This window comes from Mixophyes fleayi, chromosome 11 (genome assembly GCF_038048845.1).
Source record: "Mixophyes fleayi isolate aMixFle1 chromosome 11, aMixFle1.hap1, whole genome shotgun sequence".
NCBI classification, from domain to species: domain Eukaryota; kingdom Metazoa; phylum Chordata; class Amphibia; order Anura; family Limnodynastidae; genus Mixophyes; species Mixophyes fleayi.
The window spans coordinates 35,804,341-35,828,992 of record NC_134412.1 but is presented as its reverse complement, the minus strand read 5'-3'; the positions used below and the strand labels follow the sequence as shown (position 1 = coordinate 35,828,992).

General features: G+C 40.0%; 2 protein-coding genes across 2 annotated transcripts in view; both read left to right on the top strand.

The window, feature by feature from the left end:
* The window catches only part of LOC142107653 (sulfotransferase 2B1-like), a 37,600-nt gene extending 33,786 nt beyond the window's left edge, over positions 1–3,814 (top strand). The window contains exons 5-7 of the mRNA XM_075191214.1: positions 1,623–1,717; positions 2,333–2,513; positions 3,608–3,814. Coding sequence (XP_075047315.1) covers positions 1,623–1,717; positions 2,333–2,513; positions 3,608–3,723 — 392 coding nt within the window. The 3' untranslated portion in view covers positions 3,724–3,814. The remainder of the gene's footprint in view (positions 1–1,622; positions 1,718–2,332; positions 2,514–3,607) is intronic.
* A 14,342-nt stretch (positions 3,815–18,156) lies between these two features.
* Positions 18,157–24,652, top strand: part of LOC142107967 (sulfotransferase 2B1-like) — a 66,426-nt gene continuing 59,930 nt past the window's right edge. The window contains 1 exon segment of the mRNA XM_075191642.1: positions 18,157–18,257. The gene's annotated coding sequence lies outside the window, so the exon portion shown is untranslated.

Here is a 24,652-nt window from a genome sequence, read left to right as displayed (position 1 = left end):
TACATATATACATAACTATATAAAGAATTGTTTAAATAACTAAAATGGTGTGAACAAAAAATTCCATAAGTCCAGTCACTTTTAAACAATTGCTCTTAACCCCAGGCAGTATACCATTCTCGCAAAGCATTACCTGCAGTTGAAGAGCTCACGCTACTCTGCATTTAACAGGCAGCACTCCAGGAATTTTAAGCCAAGGCAAGAGGATACAAAATAATGTGGCTATTAATATCCAACTTTGAAAGTGCCTATGGGACAAGGGTAGCACTCAATGTAAGTTCCTTCCCGGCACCCCAAGTACTTACCCAATCCTGAGGGATGGCTATGAGGTGCACCGTACACTTCTCACTAGTGATCTTGCTGTCCCACCTGGCGTTCAAAACCCCTTGCACTTCAGCCTAGGGAGGAAAGCAAACAAGTTATTGGAAGGCAGTGGTGCACCTGGAAGACAAGGAAGTGTATGAGGTAAAGGCCGGGAGTAGAGACTCTTTACTCTACTCCGCTTGCCAACACCTCCCTCGATTTGCTCTAGGCCTGGACGCGGGACTACAGATATTTGGGACAGGGAGTTGGCTTGCCAGGCTTGGGTTTTCCATTCCATTTATTAAAAATAAAATAATTTGTCTCCCAGTTTTAGTGGAAGCAAGCCCTGGGTTAGTGAATAGAGTTTCACTTCAACAGCCTGTTTAATTCCATGGTATTCATTCATGCAGCGCATAAACTGGAGATTCCATTGAAATGAATGGGCTATTAAAATTAATGGGAAAACCTAATGTAGCAAATGTATGCTACATGTCAAATATATGTACAAAGGCAATGCATTTACTGTACTTGAATTCTCACACGTGGTTTACACAATGCAACACCAGTAGGATAAGGCCTTTATGGTCCAAAATGGGATTAAAAAAATTATACCCCCTCTACCCACTCACCAATGTTATAAAAGAGTGCTGCAACAAGTGCAATGTTGCAACATTGCTTAATAATTTCCCGTTTCTACCATTTACTTTTGCTGAAAGTATTCTACACATTCAGTGCACATGGTAGAACCCAACTTGTTCTGCCTAGAGTACATAATCTGCCTGCGAATGACACAACTTCCTGGAGCCACACTGTATAAGCTAGGTGAAACATGACTTATTTGTCTGTATTCACACAGTACTTTCAGGTAAAAGGAATAGGAGGAGGAAGGAGGCATTCAGCAGTGAGATTGTTGGATAATGCCTCACTTGTTAATGATGGTGGCATTTTAGGGGCAAAGTGGTGTGTGTGTGTGTTACAGTCTGAAAACTATAGTATTGTTGTTTGCTCCCACCTTGTCCACTTGTGCTTCTTTATATCATACTTCTTGCATGTTCTGTACAACACTTTTTTGTTTCATATACGTTGCCTATGTCTCATGTACAATATTATACTTCATTCCCTCTATTCTTGCATTTATGCTTCTTGAATGTCCAGTATTTTGCCTGGTGGATCTCAATGTCTTTATAATATGCTCTCACGACTCCATAGTTATGTGTTTTTTTTGTGGGCCATATAATTAAATGATAATAATAGTAATGAAATGTATTCCTCATTCATTGTGCTTTTTTTATATCAAATACTTTCATGCCTTTTTACAGTTCTCTATAACTCATGGTTTGATCATGTGAAAGGATGGATGCAAATGAAAGATAACAACAAGTTCTTTTTTATTACATATGAGGAACTACATGAGGTAAAGTGGAAAAATATCTAAAGGAACTCATTGTAACAGATGTGATGAATGTGTAGATTTCATTAAAAGTAGATGTGTGCTTATAACACAATTTCCCTGCATAAGTTTTTTAGGAACCTCAGAATCACTCTGTTTTGTGTCAGGATTCTTCTACTTCTATCTAACTAGATGTGCGGAATGCTCATCACGGTGCTGTCTTCTCACAGGCAGACTTACCTTTACTAACATAATCACATTAGAGGCCAGGTCACGTCTTCCCATTCTTCTCTTGGAATACTCCCGGCTGCTGTGAGCATTTGGCTGTGGTATGCTACAGGTTATTTTATCCCCATCCACTTCAAAACTGGGGGGCACACAAACAAGCAAAAGATGAAGATAGAAACCAAAAAAGTGACCTGTCCTTTGTGAAATACACTCTAAAACAGTATTGCATCCCTTTAAGTTTAATGTTTAAATTAGATTAACAGAAGTATCCTTTGTTTCAAAAATCCAATTTCATTTTTAAATTAGAATGCATACAAGTTGTTTTGAATACTATACGTTAAATGTGTGTAACCGCTGCGATACATCGATAGACAATATTATTGAAAATATTCATGCTTACTTTTTGTTCAGGACCTTCGAAGTAGCGTGGTGAGAATCTGTGAATTTCTAGGGAAGGATTTAGATGAATCACAGATTGATTTGGTTGTAAAACATGCTTCTTTCAATGCCATGAAAGAAAACAAAATGTCCAACTACAGCGTCATCCCTCAGGACTTTATGGATCAAACTAAAGGTTCCTTCATGCGCAAAGGTAAACATTTTACATTTTATATTTGTTGAATGTTGCAAAAAAAAAATTTCCAGAGCTTTTACATCTAATGTTTCCTCTAAGCTGAGAAATCCAGAAATGAAAGAGTAAAAAGGTGAATCCAATAGGCACTCCACCCTCCAATCTGAACATTTACTTCCTAGCAAGTTACAATAACACTGCAATTTACAAATTACTCATCATAGAGAGAACTATGATCTATCCAGCATAAGGGAAGTCGTCCTGTGCTATTGTCTATACATGCAAAATACGGGGTCTATTTATTAATGTGCAGAAGTACCGCTCATTATTACTGCAAATCGCAGCGATACCTAATGCACTACAACTGCTGTTTACTATATCGGCGTTACTCAAGAAGCCCCTGCGAAGTCCCCCTTCCCCCACAATGTGTTTTTACTGTAGACTGGCAGCCTAATGCTGATGGTGAATGACATTTTCGAACTGCTCATGTGTGGCTATACTTCACTCATTCGCATAGAATTTGACCCAGGGGTGATCACACAAAGCCATTCCGTCTTCAGTGGACACCATAGAGACATCCTGAGATGGCATTAGTTTAAATATTTTTAGCTGCTTACCAATTACTAACATCGCAGTCCATATAGAGTTCTATGGGACTGAGGTAACCCTTGAAAAGTAGATTAATGCAGGAGAAGTCTCTGATATCTTCTGCATTAACTCCTTCATAAATCATGCGATGACCATTTACCAGAGAAAAACAACTGTTTTCTCCAGTTTGAGTGATCGCAATGTCATAAATAAACCTATAAGTATAGATATTGAGAATTCTAAGCTTTGTTGGAAAAAAAATTCAAAGTGGATTCAATGAACCCACAATTACAGCTCAGAACTAGTGCTGAGTTGGCTGTGATTAGTGCATAAGTCACAAAACATTGAAATGCCTTCAAGTCATAGTTCTCGTCACTGAGATAAAGCCACTTTCGAATTGTTGGAAAATTTAGAACATTTCTTGAACTTTTGTGAGCTTAAACCACGGCTCTAGAGATGATGTGCAAGTACAGTGCAAAATTGTGTTTTTTTTAGTTGTCTAACATTTGATTCCATGTTTATTGCAGGAATAACTGGAGATTGGAAGAACTATTTCACTGTAGCCCAGAATACGTATTTTGATAAAGTTTATCAAGAGAAGATGAAAGATCTAAATATAAAGTTTTTCTGGGAACAATCTTGACATCCAAATGTTTTACAAAAGCTGTAAAAACCTGATGGCATTAATGGTTATTTTACTCAGTATTGCTTTTTGATACAAATAAAACTTTACTACTGGCATAGAGAAGTAATCATAAAATAATACACCTTTTTTTTTGCCACACCAGTTTTAATATGTATGGGAGAAGTGCTGTATATTTCAGAGTACTGCACTATCGAAATTATTATTTAAAACCTCAAGACCCAAGACCTATCCACAACACACTGCCTTAACATCTTTGTAATTGGGGCTGCTTTCTTAGTGTATTAGAATAAACATGTTTTTACATTCACTGTATGAGAAAAGAGACATAAATACACCCCCACTGGTTATTCTTATGCAAATAGTGCAGCACCAGTGATATACTCCAAAAAATGTAGACGTTTATTGTCATGGAGCACTGGGTGTGTTAGGCGCCCTATGGCTTGGGAACTACTTGACTTAGATGTCAAGGGTGGAGTGGCAAAATACTCATCCCATGATTTTCGAAAGAAGTGAGATTGTATAGATTACTAAAGATAACTTAATATAGGTAAATACAGATAAATGTACACGCACAATCAACAATATATAAGAGAAAATATAAAATAAATAGTGGGAGTTGTGGATTGTGAGGAGAAGTATGATTGTTGGATAAATAAATATTGTGGCAGAATGACAAAGTTGGGTAATAATAAATTATGTAAACAATAATAGGGAATAATAAACAAAATATATAGGATATTAAAATAAAATAAAAATAAAGATAGAAAATAAAAAATAAATATATTTAAAAAATCTAAATAATGATGAAATCTAATATGTTATATTATGTGACTAACACACTTTGTAAGGTAGTCACAAAGTGTGATCAGTATGGTTGGTGGAAGTGTATAAATTGAAAGGGAAAAAAGACATGGACAATGTGGAATAGATGGACAATAATATATAACTAAAAATAGACCACTTTCGCTGCAGTGGCATAACACACAAATGGACAGACTTTACACTACTATGTTCCCTCCATAGCCAGTCATTTTAGTAACTTGGTGCAATTCCACCTCTCTAGGGACGGGACACCAGGCCAAATGACCAATGAAGCATCCTTGAGACTTTTCTCACACAACCACAGGACTCTCCTGAGTTACTGTCCTGGAGACTCCAGCATTAATGGAATAGGTCACCTGTCTGTCTCCAACTGGCCCCAGGTCTCAGCTCTGCTGCCTCCATCAGTACACACCTCAACCTCACACTGAACCATCTACTGAGATGCAGATGGATGTGGTCACCCACCATTTATTCTTTTGGGAGGATCTCAAACTCCAGTGCATGAATAGTTTGCATGTTTGTGCCTCCTAGTCTATTATTGTCGCAATATATTAATGTATAAGCATATTCAGAGGTGTCTTGGGCACACACTGACAGTGTCAGACTGAGGAATGAAGGACTCTTTATGGAAATGTAATAGTAGAGCCCCAAATAGTATGTATGCCACCATAAAACAGCAATATGCCACTAAAAAGTTGTGGCCAGCCACTTGTGGGGCTGGGGGATGCCACTAGAGGACGGATGGAATAAAATGAAAATTACTGACCCAGTCACTTCAACTGAGTGGTTCTTCTTTCCTTCTGGCACAGTGTCTGCAGCGAATACTATAGAGTGATGATTTAGAATAGCGGAAAGCTAAAAAAACGGCGGTTCTGATGGGGAGGATGTGAGACGAGGCAAAGAAGATTAGGAAAGACATTCATTGTCAAGGCAAATATCCTGCCAGGCCACAATATAATTAGGGAACACAAATATAATTAGGGAACACGAGTTAAAAGAACTGATTTGGCAAAAAGGCCAGGCTAGTTCTGCTATAAGGACTCATAGGAGCTGGTGATATAAATGCCTGGATATTTTATCATCTGTTTTGCCATCTAAGATTTATTTAGGAAGTAATGTTTTAACTTTTGTGGATCGGTGGGATGGCAGGGGCGGGGGTGAGAAATAGAGCTTATGATCTTGTAATATTAATTTTGTAGCCCGAGAGATTGCTATAGATTTCCATAAGACTAATCAGGTTGTCTGTGAAAAGGGATAGTTTGCTTTACAAATCCCCCATGTATACACCCAATATATTTGTAAAATAGCTTAAGTTTTTTTCAGCTCATAAATATCTAATTATCTATGTAAAACATAGTCTTCCTGTCAGTTCAGTGGTTTTATTGCTGACCTGCTGAATGAATGGCCTCGCTCAGAGTTTTTTGTCATACTTCAAAATCACTTACTCAAATCTAGGCCCCTTATTTTCTTAAAAAATGAATTGCTCTTTTATCTAACTATACTGTACTCTAGATAAATAAAATTGTTAGTCATCAAGGGTCATTTACCTAATAACATAATACAACTGTAGTCCAATATGGCTCATATGGTAGAAATGTGCCTAATCCAATTATTAAAGAAGAATTCCGTAAAATATATTTATTTTTGCAATAAACCACCCGCCACCAAATAGAAGAACTCCTTCCTATTCTCTCCAGCAGCACAGCGGTACATTACATCACAATTCCTCCACCCGCTATGCTGCTATATTCCATACTGTGGTACTGTAACAATCCATCTGCAGATCATCCAGTTTTGACAGCAGTAGAAACGGGTTTTCAATGTAGAACCCTCCGATAGACTTGGATTTCCCAGGTACGTTGATTTGGCCAGTCTGACACAATTCATATTACTACCTATTTTGTGAACAGCTGTGACACTCACGGACCATTATTATATTGGAAGGAAATAATAAACAGCATAATAATATATTTTAGAAAATAATATAGTCTGTATAATTATTCATTTTTAAAATTTGACTTTATTATTGTAAATGGTATTGTTTTTAGCATCAGATATAGTAGGCAAAGTTCATTGTATAGTATATTGCATACTGTATGGCGTTCTGGTGTTCTTGCCATTAGTTTAATACAAAAGGTTACATTTATTTTAATAAATTGTAAAGAACACTACACATACAGTCATGACCAAAAACATCCTTGCATTTTTTTTTATAATAATGCATGTTTTCTTCCCAAAAAATTTGTGACGCTAAAAATTATTTTGGCAACCACACATGTATTTCTTTCATTTGGTGTGCAATAAAATACTAAAAGCAGAGAAAAATCATAAGTAATAGCTTATTCCACACAGAAATCCTTTAATGGGCTGAACAAATTTATTGGCACCATCTAGAAGCAGTTAGAAATAATTTGATTTCAAGTAAGTGATTCTCTTTCACTTTGGAAATGAACTCACCTGTGGTGAGAAGCAGGCACCTGCAATATCATTTTGTTGTCTGAGATGGTCAAACAGAAGATTGTATTCAAGCATGGACAATCTACAAATCAATCTCCGGAGTCCTTGATGATCTGTATGCAATGTTATTAGAAAGTTTAAGACCCATGACACTTTAGCCAACCCCCTAGGAAAGGGAAAACTTGTTTGAAGATTGCAGCTCAAACTTTTTCGAATGGTGGAGAAAGCACCTAGATCATTTGCCAAACAGATTCTAGTACACCTTCAGACACAAGGTACGGCAGTAGAGAGAAGAGAAGAGGGCCAAAGATCAAGTCTTGGGGGACTCCAATAGAAAGAGAAAGAGGGGGGAGGTAGAGTCAGAATGGAAAAAAAATGAATGAAACACATTTTTACATTGGTGAGCTATGGATCCCAGCAAGCAAATAAATGGTGATGATGATGATGAACACTGGAGCAACAGAAGAGAGGTCAGGAATAGCCAAGTCATACACAGGAATGCAGCACAGGAACGCTGGAGCAGGGTGAACCAATACTCTGGCACCAGCATGGTGCAAGAGACTGACAAATAGTGCCTGGGACCGATAGCCAGTGGCATGACGTCAGTTGTCAATGCCGAGGAATGTTGTCGACTTCTCTGGGTCTCCTTGCTTTTTTCTCATCTTTGCAGTTTATATTGTCTCCCGCAAATTCTGATAAATCTGAAATAATCTTTTTAGGTCAAGTAGTTGTTGAGTTAGAGTATCTATTTTGCCTCTTAAGCACAGCATTCTCTCATAGTCCATTTCAGTATAGTTGTGTGCCTGTGTATGTGAGTTCACTGAACCTGACTGTACAAACATTGGAACTTGTAGGCTGTTTCTCATGTGATGCATTGTTTTGAGTATCCAGGTGATTATATTCATTTAATATATCCATATGCAGTATTTTATGGTGTATGGAGTAAGTAATTTTCTGTAGTTTTAGGACTGTAAATATTTTGATAAAAAAAATAAATCAAAAAATGTAGATGTTGGTTGTATGTCTTTCTCACTCACCTAAATCAGCTTTATTTTTGGCTTGTTCTTTGAATCTTTTTGCTTGTTTTGTTGCCATGGTATAATACTCCTTGTTACTAATGGCCAGGATATTTCTCAGAGTTTCAGGTGACCTCTTTACTTTAGCTTTCAAGTAACAGACACCATGGAGATGACCCTTTGCTCAGGGATCTTCTGATGATTGACTCCATAGAACATCATGTTGATAGTAGAGATGTTCACTGACCCCCGTGTTTTGGTTTTGGTTATGGTTTTGGATCTGGATTAACCTCGTGTTTTGATTTTGGCAAAACCGCCCTTGCGTGTTTTGGTTTTGGATCCCTATTTTTTTCTACAATCCCTAATTGTTGCTAAAATAACATAATTTTGCTTTTGTTTTTCCTATATTATTATTATTATTATTATTATTATTATTATTATTATTAACCTCAATAACACTAATTTCAAGTCATTTGCAGTCAATTTTCACCAACTCACAGGTCACAATATTATTTTCATGCACTTTCGGACAAGGACTGCAGCGACCTGGCTGGATGATAAGCGACAGAGCAATGCCACAAACACACGGCAGTTCATAGCACATCTAGGAAACATTGCCACACAGCAGTGACAGAAAAGAAAATTGGTGCAAGATGGAAATGTCCTTGGGCCTACCCAAACACCCTTATGTAAGATATTGAAAAGGAAATGTACAGTTTAACAAATCAAGCACTCAAGCGACAAGCAGTGCCACTTTTGTGACTGAAGTGCTTGGTGTGTTTTGGTCCCCACAAAACAAGCTACCAATAGCTTAGCTGCCTTAAGCCTAACAGTGCTGTCAATGAACTCTACATTATTAAACCATGTCTGAACGTGTCTTAATCTCCTTCTCCTCTGTGGATACCTCCCTCTCATCCCTGAAGAACTGCCAAACTTATGTAGACACAGGAATGGATATTACAACTGGAGTGGCATTAGATCTGCTTCAGACAGACTGTGACACGGAACATGTGGGCAGCATGGAATCTGTCATGTTGGAATAGGCTGCATTGAACAGAGATTTAAACCAATATTTAGACACAGTTGAGGAGGTCGTACTTAAGTTAAAACGTGACCCACCGGATGAAAAACCCGGAATTAAGAGAGCTTGTACACGAGAGATACACTGCGCTTCATAAGAATAATACAGAGGAGGCCCTGAGGCAGGACTGTACATTTTAAAGTTTAAAGAACAGCTAAGAGACCTGAGAAAACAAATGGGTGTGTCACTGGCCCCTACAGACTGAGCTTTGAAAGATGATGACGAGGAGATCGCCGTCACCCTGAGCACATGGCCAGTACAGTGAAACTGAGAATGAATCGTGAAAGCAGTTATGGGTTATTTGATCACTCCACCGGTTCCTTGGATAACTGTGGTAATTCTACAGCTAATACATGGACAGAGTGGGCAGTCATGTACAAGAAGACACTCAAGGTTGGGAAAGGGATTTCAGATATCCTCACCATGCGACCCTTCTTTGTCTGCAACTGCATCCGCGGAACTCTTATTGACAAGAACATTTGCTCTGCTGGGAAGTCCATGTCTCGCTTTTTCCTCATGCCTCTTTGGAGGACCCTTGGTTAGGACAAGCTGGGGCACCTCCTTCCCTTACATCTGGACTACACCTTGTACAATACTTTTACCCCTGGCGCCACATCTTACATTAAAAATAATCCAAATAAAATGTATAATATTTCTGTATTTTATTCTTAAATAGTACTAGATAATCAGTAAAAACATCAGCATATATATACTATGCCTCAGTTCATTATACTCGTCAGTGTGATATTTCGAGTCCTCGTTAAAAGTAATAATACTTCCTCCTCAGTTGCGTGAGTGCTCACGTTTATCCTGGCTGTGATGTTACTTCCATAGTTGTAAAAAGTAGATAATAGTAAGTCTTCTCTTTGGCTGGTAGTGTCCTAACGCAACTCTTCGACAGGTACGGGCGGAGAACACCGCTGACTAGTGCGGTCCTTACTTTATGGTTAGTTGGAACGCATAAGCGCATAAGCATTCCAACCCCCGAACTTCCGGTTTCACGGTCAGTTTGTCGCTAATAGATTTTTCTTTCAATGCCACCAAAGCTTCTGACTATAGTTATTGTTTTTTGTCAGTTGCTCAAATAGATCCAAGTGCAGAAAAGCCGCTGTCTATGCTCAATGTACAATTGGTTAATTCATTTGGAACGCACTATACGTTCCAACCTCCGAACTTCCGGTTAGTGGCACTTAGTGTCACATAGCTTCTTTCTGTATAGGCTGGTATTAAAGGTTATGAATCAAAGTCTGTATTCTTGTGTGAGTTCCCATTCACCACCAATGCATTTCACCTCTAAAGGCTTCCTCAAGGGTTGAAATTTTGGAAGTCCGGTTAGTGCTGCTAACCCTGATATTTTATTTGAATGTGCCTATGGTATATTTTGGTACTGTAACACAAGGCAGCCTTAATTACATTCTTAAAGGAAGCGCTATTTTCACTATTTATAATATTTCATGGACTACACATTTGTTCTACCTGGATGTTGGACAATTTGTGAGGGAGCACCATCTGGAGGGACTTAAACTAGACTTGTGGAAGCCAAAAACTGTCCACAAGCTCATCAGAGCTAAATACATTATGGAGTCTGTTCCAGGGCTCCCTGCTGCAGCAACAAAACACGTGTGGGAGAATGTGGCCTCTAAGAGGCTGACTAATAGACACAAAGACATTGCATGGATGGCTATCCAGGGGGTCTGCCTCTCAGGACATTCATGCACTCCCGGAAACCTGTGCCGATATGTCCACTGGCCCTTCCGCATCACTTGGTACTGCTCCACCGCACAAACACTGTTGGGTGCCTTGGAACATGAACTTAAGGACAGTGTGCCCAGAACTTGCCTTTCATACCTTTCGGTATTTTATGGATTATTTCCTGGGATCCATGCCATTGGAGCAATCCAGGAGACCTGGCATCTTATGAACTGCATTAAGGACACTATTTGGCTTGCCAGGAATCGCCTCATCTTGAAAAGGGAGATGATGACTATCCAGGACTGTCACAGGCTGATCTACAGCCTGCTAAGAGACTATAACACCATTGACAGTCCTGAGGAAGAGGAAGATTAATTTCTGTCTCCCTGTTCTCCTTCTCCCTCTATGTGTCTGTTTATTCAATAAAATCTTGGGCTTGTGTCTCCCCCTTCCTTACCCCCTCCAACCCATTCCCCAATCACTGTTTGAAGTTTTGTTGAATGTCTTGCTTTAATATATGCACCCTTCCCTATATTTGTGTCTGTCTCAATAAAGCTTTGGTCTTCTGTGTACTGCTGTGAATCCATTTTGATAACACAGTACAATGTGACTGCAGATTTGGACCAAGCCTGCCAGCCCTATTATTTCTATTTCAGCAATGACAATTAGCAATGGAGCTCTCCTCTTTGTGTGTAACCTATATAACACTGTACAATGTGACTGCAGATTTAGAAGACCAAGCCTGCCAGCCCTATTATTTCTATTTCAGCAATGACAATTAGCAATGGAGCTCTCCTGAATGTCACTGGAGACTTTGAAGAACACTGCTACCCCTCCTCTTTCTTTTCTGCCTATGACACTGCCCAACTGCACTAGAGACTGCCAAGAACTGCGCTACCCCTTCTGTGTCCCTCTGTGAAATGGCTCGCCGTGGAGGATGGTACTTGTAGAATCCAAAACTCGCAAGATCCGATGACGTAATAATGACGTTTTTCCTCGTTTTCATTTCTGAGGGCGCACGAAAGTACCGAGCCGAGCCTGCTTGGTACTTTCTGGTGTGTTCGGTTCTCAGGGTACAGAGCCTGAGCATCTCTATTTGATAGTAGTAGTAGTTGGAGAAAAACAACACATTGTGGGTTTATTTAGTTGTACAGTAGTACATGCCGCTAGTCTGATTGACTGGCATTATTTTCCCCCCTTCCACTACTGATTGATAGTACAATAATTAGTTGCTGATTTCAAACTGTTCTATCGAGCATGCTATAAAGAAAACTGCTGAACAAGTGGATACCATAATCTAATAAATTATACGGTCACTGACACAATGTCCACACCCTGGAAAATCACAGAAGATATTTCTGCAATGACTGCAAAAATGTCAGAATATAGTATGACTAACCAAGCCATGCAACGTAAATGACTATAGGGATCTCAAACAATATAGGGGTCTTGAGAAAGGCATTTTATTATCTCAGTTCCATAGTTTGGAACGCCCCTTAGTGGCGTTTTAGTTAAACCCTGCACTTCAGTGAATACAGGAGGGGTCATCTAGAGGGTAAGCTAGAAGTTTATAAAAAGTTACATAAACTGGTTACCATGGTGATAACCCAGGCCAGCCTGTGAGACTGAGTGAAAGGAAGGAGGAGCTGTCAGAAAGGGGGGATAGAGAAGAGAGACACAGGAGTAGAGAGAGAGAGAGGAGACACAGGGGAGGAGAGATGGTAGCTGGGGACCTGGGGGAGAAAGGGGTGGAAGTTCCCAGGCTCCCCCAGCATTGCCTGGAAGTCTGAGCGTGGTGACTGAGCCAGGGCAAGGAATGTGTGCCCTGGATGAGGGGGAGAACTCCATGTCACTATAGAGAACCCAAGAGAGAGGGGACACTTTGCATGGAAGAGACCCTGGAGTAGGGTTGCAACAAGAGGCATGGTGGCTGTATTGTCAGACCCTGAGGCTGAGAGAACACAGAGTGAAGTTTTAGAGCACAGGAGACATTATCCCCGCAGAGGAGGGATGAGCTGCAGTTGAGAGGTACACAGCGTGTGTCAGAGCTGCATGGAGGAGAAGCTGCCTGCCTGTTAGCATCCATGTGAGTGCCCCTGCAGAGGAGGGTGATCTGCAGTGAGTATGGAGTGTAAGAGACATATGATTTATGTTATTTAATATCTGGATAACATTAAGAACTGTGCAGGAGGAGTAATAAGATATTTGCAACCATATTCATATTGCTCATTAAGAACTGTGCTGGAGAGAGTGAGGAGCTGTATATATTTTTCTTTATTGCTGCAACCATTATGATTATCGTGCTGGAGGAAGAGGAGTGTAAATAAAAGTTCAGTTTATTATAGAGATGGTCTGGTGCCCAAATTATTGTGACTTTTATTACACTGCACCACAAAGTGACATTACCTGTGTCCCACTAACTACAGAGAAACACCTGCATGTGCAGGGACCCCCTGATCATTTACACCCATGCCCATCAGCTAGCCAGGGCTTGAGGAGGTGGTGCACTGTGTACCCTTTGCACCCCACATTACACACAGTGACAGGGTGTTACAGTTATATCCTTCACACCGGACAAAATAGGCTTTATCCCGTATCACAGTCAATTCAGAATAGTTCACAAATAAGTAAGTCGCCAACTTACTGAGTGAAGATGAAATTCTTGAACGCACAAAAGAGACCTTTAGATTTTCAGAAATACAGCATCCCAGATGAATTCTCTCTATCTCTCTCTCTCTGCAAGAAAACAGTTATTTTGTAACAATTGTGTATGAGCCCTAAATGTGCCCAGTGATTGGTCGTGGTTTGAATTAATAACAGTGCAGGGAGGGTTGTCAGACAATGGCATAAGTGAAGGGAAGAGCTATTCCAAGGGTTTGCTGGTGATATACTAAGTGCAAAGGAGGCAGCATTAATGATGTTATCAGTGCAATGGGGGCTAGAAATATGTTTAACAAAGTGATCTGGGAATGAGACCAGAGCAAGGTAGAAGCTAGGATATGAAATCAATGCAAGAACCACTAAAGTATCACTAGAGCTGGATTAAGGCTCTGGGGGGCCTGGAGCACGTAAAACACAGGGGTTATCATTTTAAACACATTTTAGACAAATACTCAGACACAGGCAATACTGTGTGCACTACTGTTAGGTGCACGTAGCTCTGCCTTCACAAGTAGTATGGTGTGCAGCAGGACATACCTCCCAACTGTCCTTATAGCTGGGCCAAACCCTGACTAAGTGAGACAGTCACCCAAATTCGACAGTTGGCACACTGTCCTGGTCTCTCCTACCTGTTCTTCTCACTTTCATGTGGCTGCTGGTATCTTTAGACCAGTTGCTGCTTGCATGGGCGGATTGGGAACCTAAAGTGGCCCTGGAATTTTTTTTGAAAGTGGCCTCATGTAGGCGGGCACAATCCAAATGTGCGCGGGGCCAACACAAAGTAGGTGGGGCTAACAAACCCTTAGCCTTAGCCACAACGGTGGTAAGCCCGGACAACCCCTGAGATGGTGATGACAGAACAGCAGAACAGGTATTGTGGTGGTACAAGTACCACCGAGATACTTGTTAAAAAGGCTTTCATACGCAAAGGTAATCTTTCCACTGGCAGGGTTTACCACCAGCAATAGCAGCATTAGCCCTTTGAAACAAGAAAAAGCCCTATTGATTTATTAAAGGGTTTTTTACCCTTTTAGTAAATGTCCCTCCCAGTGCATGCAAAATCTAAAAGAAAGAATCCCTGGCCAGCAGTGTTTCAGAACCCCATTAGCACATGCACCAATAGGGTTTTGAGCACAATAAATAAGATTTATAACATAGCAAAAAAGTTTTACTATTGAGACACTCAGCAAAAATACTTAAAATCAAAAAACTGTTCTTACCTGCCATCCTTAGGTTCAGTTCAGTTATGTGGCGTTGGACACAGTTGTGTTTCCTTTCGTCCACGTCATTTCTGATTAACAGCTACCAGCTCTGGTTCTGTCTGCAAAACTCCAGCAGAAAAAAAGGAAGATAAAGCGTGAATACCCAACAGGGGGAACAGAGGCACAGAGCCGTAACTAAACATTTTAGTGCCTTGGGAAAGAGCACTGCCAACCCCCCTTCCCGCACGCTTGCGGTAATGCACTGACAGAGGGACATTCCTACCTGGTGCTCCTGCTGGTGTCTTAAAATCAATTGCTGATTTGCTGGATCCTGGAATGTTGGGGTCCTGTTTGGATACAAGGTAGTTATTATTCACCTGCAAAGTCGAGTAATTAACACTAGGCTACCCTAACCCCAACCAGCCCCACATTAAATCATTATCTATTTTTCCTTACACATAATAAGACCCACAATTGAATAGCATTCACAAAAATAATAAATATGCTTATTCCCCCCCCCATATAGCTCTGACATTAAATTTAATAGCACCTGCATTTAATAATTAGGCCTCCATATTATGTTTTTATTCTATTAATGTACTGTATATTGTACACCAAAGAAATCCCTCTTCCCTCCAACACCCAGCCCCTTACCCTTTTATTTACATCCCCCCTCCATTTTTACAGCCTCCTCTATCCCTCCATTTTTTACAGTGCCCCTTCATTTGTTTTATAGGTCCTCTCCTCCCTATGTTTCTGCAGACTCCTCTCCCCCCTCCCTCTATTTTTTAATAGCCCTCCTCTCCTCCCCCTTCGTTTTTACAGCCTCCTCTCCTCCTCCCTCTATTTTTTACAGGCTCCCTCTCCTTTCCCTCCATTTTTACATCCCCTCTTTCTATTTTTTGCAGCCTATTCGCCTTCCCCTTCCTCTATTTTTTACAGAGCCCTTTCATTTTTTATAGGTCCCCCTCTACTCCTCCTCAGGTTTTTCAGCCCCTTCTCCCTCTCTTTCTATTTTTTACAGACCCCCTCTCCTCCCCCTCCATTTTTACAGCCTCCTCTCCTCCTCCCTGTATTTTTACAGAAGCCCCTTTCCGCCTTCTCCTTTTTCTACTCACCTTGAATGCTGCATGCTTCCTTGTTGCTTCTGCTGGGACCGTGTAGTGAAAAGTCTCAGCCAATGTAGGAGGCTGCTAAGAGGAAGGGGAGGAGATGGGGCGGGAACACACACAGACACACACAGCAATTGCTCTAAGTGACCGTGCGATGCGTCTGTACAGCAACAAACAGCGTGCGGTGCAGCCTACAAAGATCCAACCCAAATGATTGTATTTTGGACTGGATCAGCCCGACCTGCCCCTAATCGGCCCCATGATGTTATGGGGGCCATCGGCCTACCGGGAATTCTCTCGATAAGGTCAATGGCCAATCCACCCCTGGCTGCTTGTCTGGATTCTGGAATACAGGAGGACCTATTTGGAAAGAATAATGGGTACACGAAATTTAGAAAATGCCAACCAGCCATGGCATTAAATCAATAGCGTCCACATTTAATAATTAGGCCTCCTTCCTGCTCCAAGATTAAAATAATAGTACTCATATATGATAAATAGATCTATTTCCCTCCAACCAACCACACAAAAAATAGCATTTACCTTTAATATTATCATTTCCCACAACCATCCCCAGCATTAAATAATTCATATTCAGATTTAATAAATAGCCCTCCTCCCAAACTAAGCCCTAATTAATAGCCCCAAACCAACCCAGCATTAAATTATCGGTCTCATCACCCTATCTTAATTGAATAGGCCCCACTATTAAATTAAATAGCCCATCAATAAATTAAATTTTCCCACCATTAGCCCACAAATAAAATAGCACCCATTAAATAAATAGCCCCACCTAAATTCCACAATTAAATTAATAGCCCACCACCCGCGCCAGTTATTCTTAAGGCAGCCCCTTCTCCCTTCCATCATATCACACACTATAGCACCCCCATCCTTTCTCCTCACACACACACACACACACTATAGCAACCCCCTTCTTTCCCTCACAAATGACAGCAGGCAGCCCCCCTTTTTACCCTCCCAAATGACAGCAGGCAGCCCCCCTTTTTACCCTCCCAAATGACAGCAGGCAGCCCCCTTTTTTCTCCCACAATGACAGCAGGCAGCCCCCCCTCCATCTTCTCCCTCAATGACAGCAGGCAGCCCCACCTCCCTCAATGACAGCAGGAAGGCAGGCAGAGCGCGCTTCCCCTCACACTTACCTTGTAAGGCTGGACATTCCTCTCCTCTGCGCCGCACCGTGCGCACACATGGGACTGCACTTGTCACGTGGTGCACGTCCCATGTAACATCCGGCAGTCTCACTGAAGAGAGGGATCCACGGCCACCACACTGCCCCCTGCTGGCACCAGGTCCTTAAACAGGATAAGCATAATTTGTTTTTTGTATGGGGTATAAAAAATAAAAATTGTCCGCCTCCTGTGGCCACCAGCCTACCGGGAAAATTCCTGGTAGGTTCAATGACCAATCCGCCCCTGCAGGCAGCCCCACCTCCCACAATGATAGTAGGCAGGCAGGCAGCGCTCGTTTCCCTCACACTTACCTTGTAACCCTGGAGACTCCTCTCCTCTGTGTTGCACCATGCACACACATGGGTAGGTTCAATAGCCATTCTGCCCCTGTCTGCTGCAGCTCACTATGTGCACACAGCCTGTCATTGGCTCACTGCATCCATATGGCCTCTTGAAGCCATCTGCCTACAGGAAAACCCCGTCAAGTTCTATAGCCAATCCACCTCGGGCTATATGACTGGACTAATATGCAATAAATGTCACTTAACTTTATGGGCTAGATTTACTAAGCTGCGGGTTTGAAAAAGTGGAGATGTTGCCTATAGCAACCAATCAGATTCTAGCTTTCATTTATTTAGCACCTTCTACAAAATGACAGCTACAATCTGATTGGTTGCTATAGGCAACAAACCCGCAGCTTAGTAAATCTAGCCCTATGTGTCAAACGTCTGTTTTAGCTTTCAAGCAGGGACATTTAACCACTTTGTCTGTCTGTCAGTAAGCAGCCTTGTTTTAGTACTATGTTTGTTTCCAATTGTAAAGCATTGTGGACTATGCCGGCACTTTATAAGTAAATGTAAATAAATAATAAAAATTAATCATTTATCATAACTACATACCATTAACTCCATTGTTTCACATCACTGGTCTCTAACAACATATCATCTGACCTTTCAGTCACTAGACATGTTTATCACATTTATTTTATCCCCACCTCCCTATTTCACTCCTCTTTATTTTATATTGATTTGTCATTGTATATTTGTACATTTACTCTCAGCCTATCCATTTCTTTAAATATGTGGTGTTCACAGCTTCAGATTACCTCTAGTTTTTAATTTCCAGTAAAAAGCCACTATCTACACAATGGGGAGGAGTACAATTACCTGCTGTGTCGTAATATCTCCTCTATTAAAGGTAGTACAGAATTAGTTCGCTAGATTCAAGGTCTTTTACAACAACCAAGCAGCTTTTATAATACCTGGTAATAGGAAGAGTGAACCTCTGGAACAAAGGTAATTTATTCCTTTTTGCTTATTAACTCTTAAGCTGTAAGAATCTTTGTATGGAAATTAATAAAGTGTTTCATGTGTTTGTATTACTTGTATTGCTTGCTTCTCCATAAGTCTACTGAATGTACCCTACTGCTGTAGTGTGCACATTGAATATTTTCCAAAAATGTGAAACTCATGGGATAGATAACTTTGAGTATGCTAATACTGCACTAATGAAAGTTCTCTTTAACAATACTTCTATTTAATTAAGTCCTTTTCATGTGGTGCAGATTTGCTATTAGCATAGTTTCCACTATCACCGCTAACAATATAAGTTAATTCAACACATATTCCAAGTCTTTGTACAGTAAACTATAGATATGGGCTGGGTTCAGCAACATGGAAAAGCACCCACCAGTTACAAGTACATATATGTGGAGCTAAAGACCGGCACGTCATCTCTGTTCTCTAAGGATCATTTACAAAATTTCATACATGTCACATGCCGACTTTTGCGCAAATGCACCATTTTTATTATAGGAAAGCTCATTGAATTTATGCACCCTCCAGTGGGAGATGTTTGTCCAATCAGATGCTTTTCCTTTCAAAGTGCAAAGTAGATGTATAATTGCACCCATGTGTCACAATGACATTTGGATTAACTTGTTTAATGAATTAGATGAGATCAAAGGACAGAGACGGAGCATTTAGAAGGGTATTCTGTGATTTGTGATAAAAGTACAATTCGAGCAATGTCATAAAAACTTTAAAACACACAATAGTGCCCCGTGCAATAAAGATAGTTCCAATGTCTACTCACACTCATGATTAATTAAAAGTATAAATAAGACTAATCTGAGCAGTATTTTAGGAGAGAAACATACAAATGTATTTTATTAAAGAGATAGGTCCAAAAGTAGGTTGGACTTTTTTTTACTGTTTCCACTATGTGCATTTTCCAAGCCGCAAAACTAGACACAAATTGATTTTAAAGGGGTGTTTCCAAAAGACCAGGCACCTTGACATCTGCCCGGTGGACATGTATTCACACCTGCGCTCTAAAGAAATATTGTGGATCTGCACTTTATGCTGTTAGTAAGTAACTCTGACTTGAGAAGTTCTTTCGTGAATGTAGTTGGAACGGCAGTTAAAACAAATTACTTTCTATTCTCGACAGACAGCAAAGTATAGACAAAATCTGTATAACACATTTTACAATCATTGTGCAGTAGAAGAAATACACCTACATTGTGATATGTATTAATAGTGCTCAAATTTTAACTGCATTATAATAATTTTATTTTGTGCAGTTAGATGTTACCTTTACTTGTTATTACCTTTAATTGTTATCAATAATAAGGAAGAGATAAGATAGAATGAACGGTTACCTATTAATACTGGTATGAAGAAACAGTGTATATAGGTCACAGATTTCTGGGTATTCTTATCATTGTCCTCAACAGAGGTCAGTTAGTCACTTGCTGCTTGTTTCGCAAAATTAAACCCCCTGATCATTATTATTATTATTAATTTTTATTTATAGGGCGCCACTAGGTGTCCGTGGCGCCGTACAGGGACAAACAAAATTACAATACGAGGTGAGACAGCACAGTACAGTAAACAATAAGCACAGTAACTCAATGAGCTCAAAGCTAGGGTAGGGGGAGGGAAGAGTCCGCATATGACGGAGCCCAGGAGGGAGGGCACGGGTGAAAGGGAAACCCCCAGAGGGAGAGGAGGGAGCGAGAGGGGACGGGGGGGAAGGGGGAAGAGGGTCCTCGAGGAGGAGGGCTGGTAGCTGGATAGCAGAGTTAAGAGTGGTGAAGACAGGAGGAGAGATGACCCTGCTCAAAGGAGCGTACAATCTAAGGGATGATTATAAATGTGCTTCTTCAATGCCTGGACTGTACAAGGCAAATTCCTCTCTATACAATATGTGCTTTGCACACTGCAGAAAGAGGCACAAAGGCTGATTTACAAATGTAGAAGAGTGCAATAGGGCAGTGCAAATGTTTTAAACATTTCATTTGATCTCTTTTTGTGTGGCAAATCCAAGGGACTTGGTGAGACTTTTTTTGTAGTGTCTGGGACTGCAAAGATAGTTTTCCTGTCTGTTCCAAGTGATCAATCGGTGATTAATTATCCATTAACCAATACAAATTAGCCTGCACCATTAACCCATCCCAGACTTTTCCTCTTTATTACTTTGACAGCAGATCCTTATAGGGAGTTTCTACAAACAGCATTTGGCAACTGTCACAAAGGGGGGAGATTCAATTTGGGAGATTCAATTTGACACCTCACAACGATGTTATGGCTGGAATCTCTGCTCAGTTTTCATTGCACCCCATAGAGGTGTGAGGAAAAGTAAGCAGAGATTCCTACCATAATTGGGATCTGTGTACTACTGCCAAAACAAGGGAGCTATGTACCACTAACAACAATAGTAAGTCTGTAGTACAAATGGCTACAAAAGGAAAGCTGTGACCACATTACTATTGCTGTTGGGGATAATACTAGGTTGCTTACAACTGCTGCTGAGTACTAGGTATGTCTATTAAATAACGAGATTGTTATTCCACCTAGTAAACAAAGCAGTCAGAACCGGTTATAACTGTATAAGTAGTAACCTTAAACCTGTCTGAACCTACATGAAAAGTTGCAACACTCTATGACGTTCAGTTGATTGTGAGTTGCCATTTAATTTGGTTGTGTTTTCTGCAGAGTGCCGAAAAAATGCTAAGTTTAAAAGTCAAACAACGTGTCAATTTGACATTTTTAGTAAAATTGCACAAAACACCAACAGAATGTTTTCAACTGCTTAGTACGGCCTATGGGAATTACTGCCTGTCTCGTGCGCATGTGTTTGAGTGGCACAAAAGATTTAGTGAGGGACGTGAGAATGCCGAAGGTGATGAACACCCTGGACGACCTTGCACTTCAAGAACCAAAGAAAATGTAGAAAAAATCTGTCAGATTTTTCGAAAAGACCACCAACTCAGTGTTCGAATGATAGTTGAATCCGTGAACATTGACAAAGACATTGTATGGAGAATTTTGCGTGAGGATCTTAACATGACGAAAGTTTGTGCAAAGATGGTCCCAAGGGGTCTCACACCAGAACAAAAAGAACGTCGCAATGTTGTGTTGACATTCTGCAACAACTTGACACAGATCCAAACTCGTTTCATAAAGTAATCACATGTGATGAGACCTGGAGCTTCCAGTATGATCCTGATTCCAAAAGACAGTCAATGCACTGGAAAACACCGTCATCAACAAGAATGGAACAAGCTTGTCAAAGCAAGTCAAAATTCAAAGCAATGCTCTTTTTTTTCCGATATCAAGGGTGTAATTTTGGAATAATGGGTTCCACAAGGCACAACAGTTAATCAGCATTATTATAAGGAAGTTTTGCAAAAGCTGAGAGAAAGAGTCAGAAAGAAATGGGCACGACTGTGGAAAAATGGTTTCTTTCTTCACCAGGACAATGCGCCTGCTCACACAGCACTTTCTGTGAAGCAGTTTATGACTGACAAACACATTACTACACTTGAACATCCTTCATATTTGCCCGATTTTGCCCTTTGCAATTTTTATCTTTTCCCAAAAGTTAAATCAGTGCTTAAAGGGACACATTTTGAGTCAGTTGATGCTGTAAAGAAGAAAATGGCAGATATGTTAAAACAAGTGACAGAGATTGATTTGCTCTATGCATCCGACCACTGGAAAACAAGACTACACAGCTGTATTAGTGCAAATGGAGAGTATATTGAATGGCATAAACATTGAATTTGTAATACCAATAAATAAAGATGAATTATTTAATCAGTCTCATTATTTAATAGACATACCTCGTATATGATTTGATATGCTATTACTGTTGGTTATGACATTAGGTAGTGTATATTTGTCTCCAGAATTGGATCTATAATGTATATTCGTCATCAAATAGGACTATTATGTGTACTGAACAGCTGCTTTACTGTAAATATAGGTATCTTATTTTCCTGGAAAATATCCATTTCCTAGTGTAATCTAAAGGCTAATAAATGTAGCATTTTCGGAACTTGGTTAATTGCGTAAATTTCCCATACACTTTTATGGTGACTGCACTGAAAAAATGAACATAAATGCAAAGCAGCAGATATCTACAATATCTGCTGTGATGCAATGCTCATAAACTTCAACTTTACTTTGCGATGGATCCCCAAAAACGGCCATTTTATAGGGGATTTTAAATGGAAAAATTGCTTACTAAATAGGCCCCACTGTGATTCTCTTCCCTAATTTTGATAACACTAGCACTGTCTGATAGGAGGATTTTGGCAAATTGGCAGAGCTCCTTTCTAAGTGCAGATTAGGTGCACAAGTTGGCCTAGTCTTACATCGCAGTGTAAAAAAAAGATTTCCATTTGTAGCATAAAATTATTGAATGAGCTGGCAGAGGTGGAGAAGGTGCATGTAGTGTGGCAGAACGCCACTCTATTTAATGAAAGGGCAAACAGGCCTCTTCTCCCTACAAATGGACTTGGAGTTTCCTGTTGGTCAGAGGTGCAGGAAACCCAACCTTGTCCATATATTCTTAATGGGATGTATTTTCCACCTTCCAACGCCAGTTTTGCAGGAAGACGCATTTCTAAGTGCTGTTACTGACATTTAATGCAACACCTGTGAAAAAATGACTTTCACAAGACTTACTAATCACAGCAGTTACAGTCTGTATGTGATAGGGTGTACTTTGCATCTACTGTTTTAAATCTTTAGCAGAAAATTACTGAGCTAGCAAGATAGGCACAATAAATAACACAGGATTATGTAGCATATTTTCTTATCCAGGTTAAAAGTCAACTCGCATACTAACATTAATTAACACCCATAAAGATAAATGATTGACATTGTTATCAGAATCAAAATATTAAAGAAGAACTTTAGGGGATACTATTGTTCAGAAAGTGACATCTAAATATTTACAAATCAAAAGTAGACACTTTGCATTTGTGATATATTTAATTTCTCATTCCCATATTATTATCTATGTATTTAGATTGATATATTTTAAATAGTATTGTTTAATTGCCATAGAAATAATTTGATCAATAACCTGCATTGCAAGTTAAAAAATATAATGGGGGAAAGGGGAATAGCACAAGGCTATGGCAGGCTGTGATGGTTCAACTATGACAAGGAAAGCCACGGCATGGGTTCTCCCTATGATAGTGGGAACCAACCTTGGCCTGGTCAGCATAGAACTGGATTCTCTAGGGGTCTTGAGTACTAAAAATAAATACAGACCCTCCCTCCTAGAGAAAAACATCACCGTGCTGACTGCTGTCTCCAGTGGTTGGGTACCGGATCTGCGTTTCCGTCCAGCTTTTTTGGGGTATCTACTGCGCACACTCAATGTAGTCTGCCAATATGTCTACTGCGCAGGCACATGGCTTATTCCGTTCTTTGTATGGGTGCTGTAGTGCTGCATGGACATGCAGTACTTAAATCCTTGTCTATTATCCTTATTCCTCAAGCTTGTTTATTATACATACAAACCTGTATCCTGTATTCAATAAACCAACGTGGTTAAGAGACAACATGTGGATTAACCACCTTACTCCCATCTGCTGATACCTGTTACAATCTAATAGGCATCTACCAATACTGACTGGCCTTTTCCCACTGTTAAAATACTGTGTATTTTAAAAGTGCGTTGCTCTCTATAATTGTTATTTTATATTTAAGAACATAAATTTGATAACTGTATTAAAAGATTATATCTCCTCAGCAAATATCCTTTAAATACAGACTAAATAGAGCCTAATGTTTGCAGTGATACTATCGAGATTGATAGGATACATTATTGGCAGTTAGCAAATATTGTTGTTGATTAGTGGTCATCAGCCACCAACTTATTCTACTCAGATTCCCTTCCATTAATCAATTTTAAAAAGATCATTCCTATTCTTATAATTTAGATTGAGATTTATAACATGCTATTAAAACATAATGGCGAAGCAGCTAACGCAAACACACATTTCACTGTAAGGCTTTTAAGAGGTATCCATTTATTGGCAGGAGCACAGTTTTGGGGGTAATAAAATCAAACAGTGAGTTTTCGGTGAGTTTAAAAAGTGGGGATGTTGCCTATAGCAATGATACAGATTCTAGCTATCATTTTGTAGAATATATTAGAATGTACTAAATAATTGATAGCTAGAATATGATTGCTTGCTATAGGCAACATCTCCACTAATTTTGGTCAAAGTCTGCAGCGAGCTGGCTGGCTAAACTTAGTGATAGAGTAACGACAAAAATACATGGCAGTTTACTAAAAGATACAATCACAGAAGTGGAAGTTGCTCAATCAATTTATCGGCTATAGCCGGTGCTTGAAAGGGTGGCGTTATCCTAAAAGGAACAAA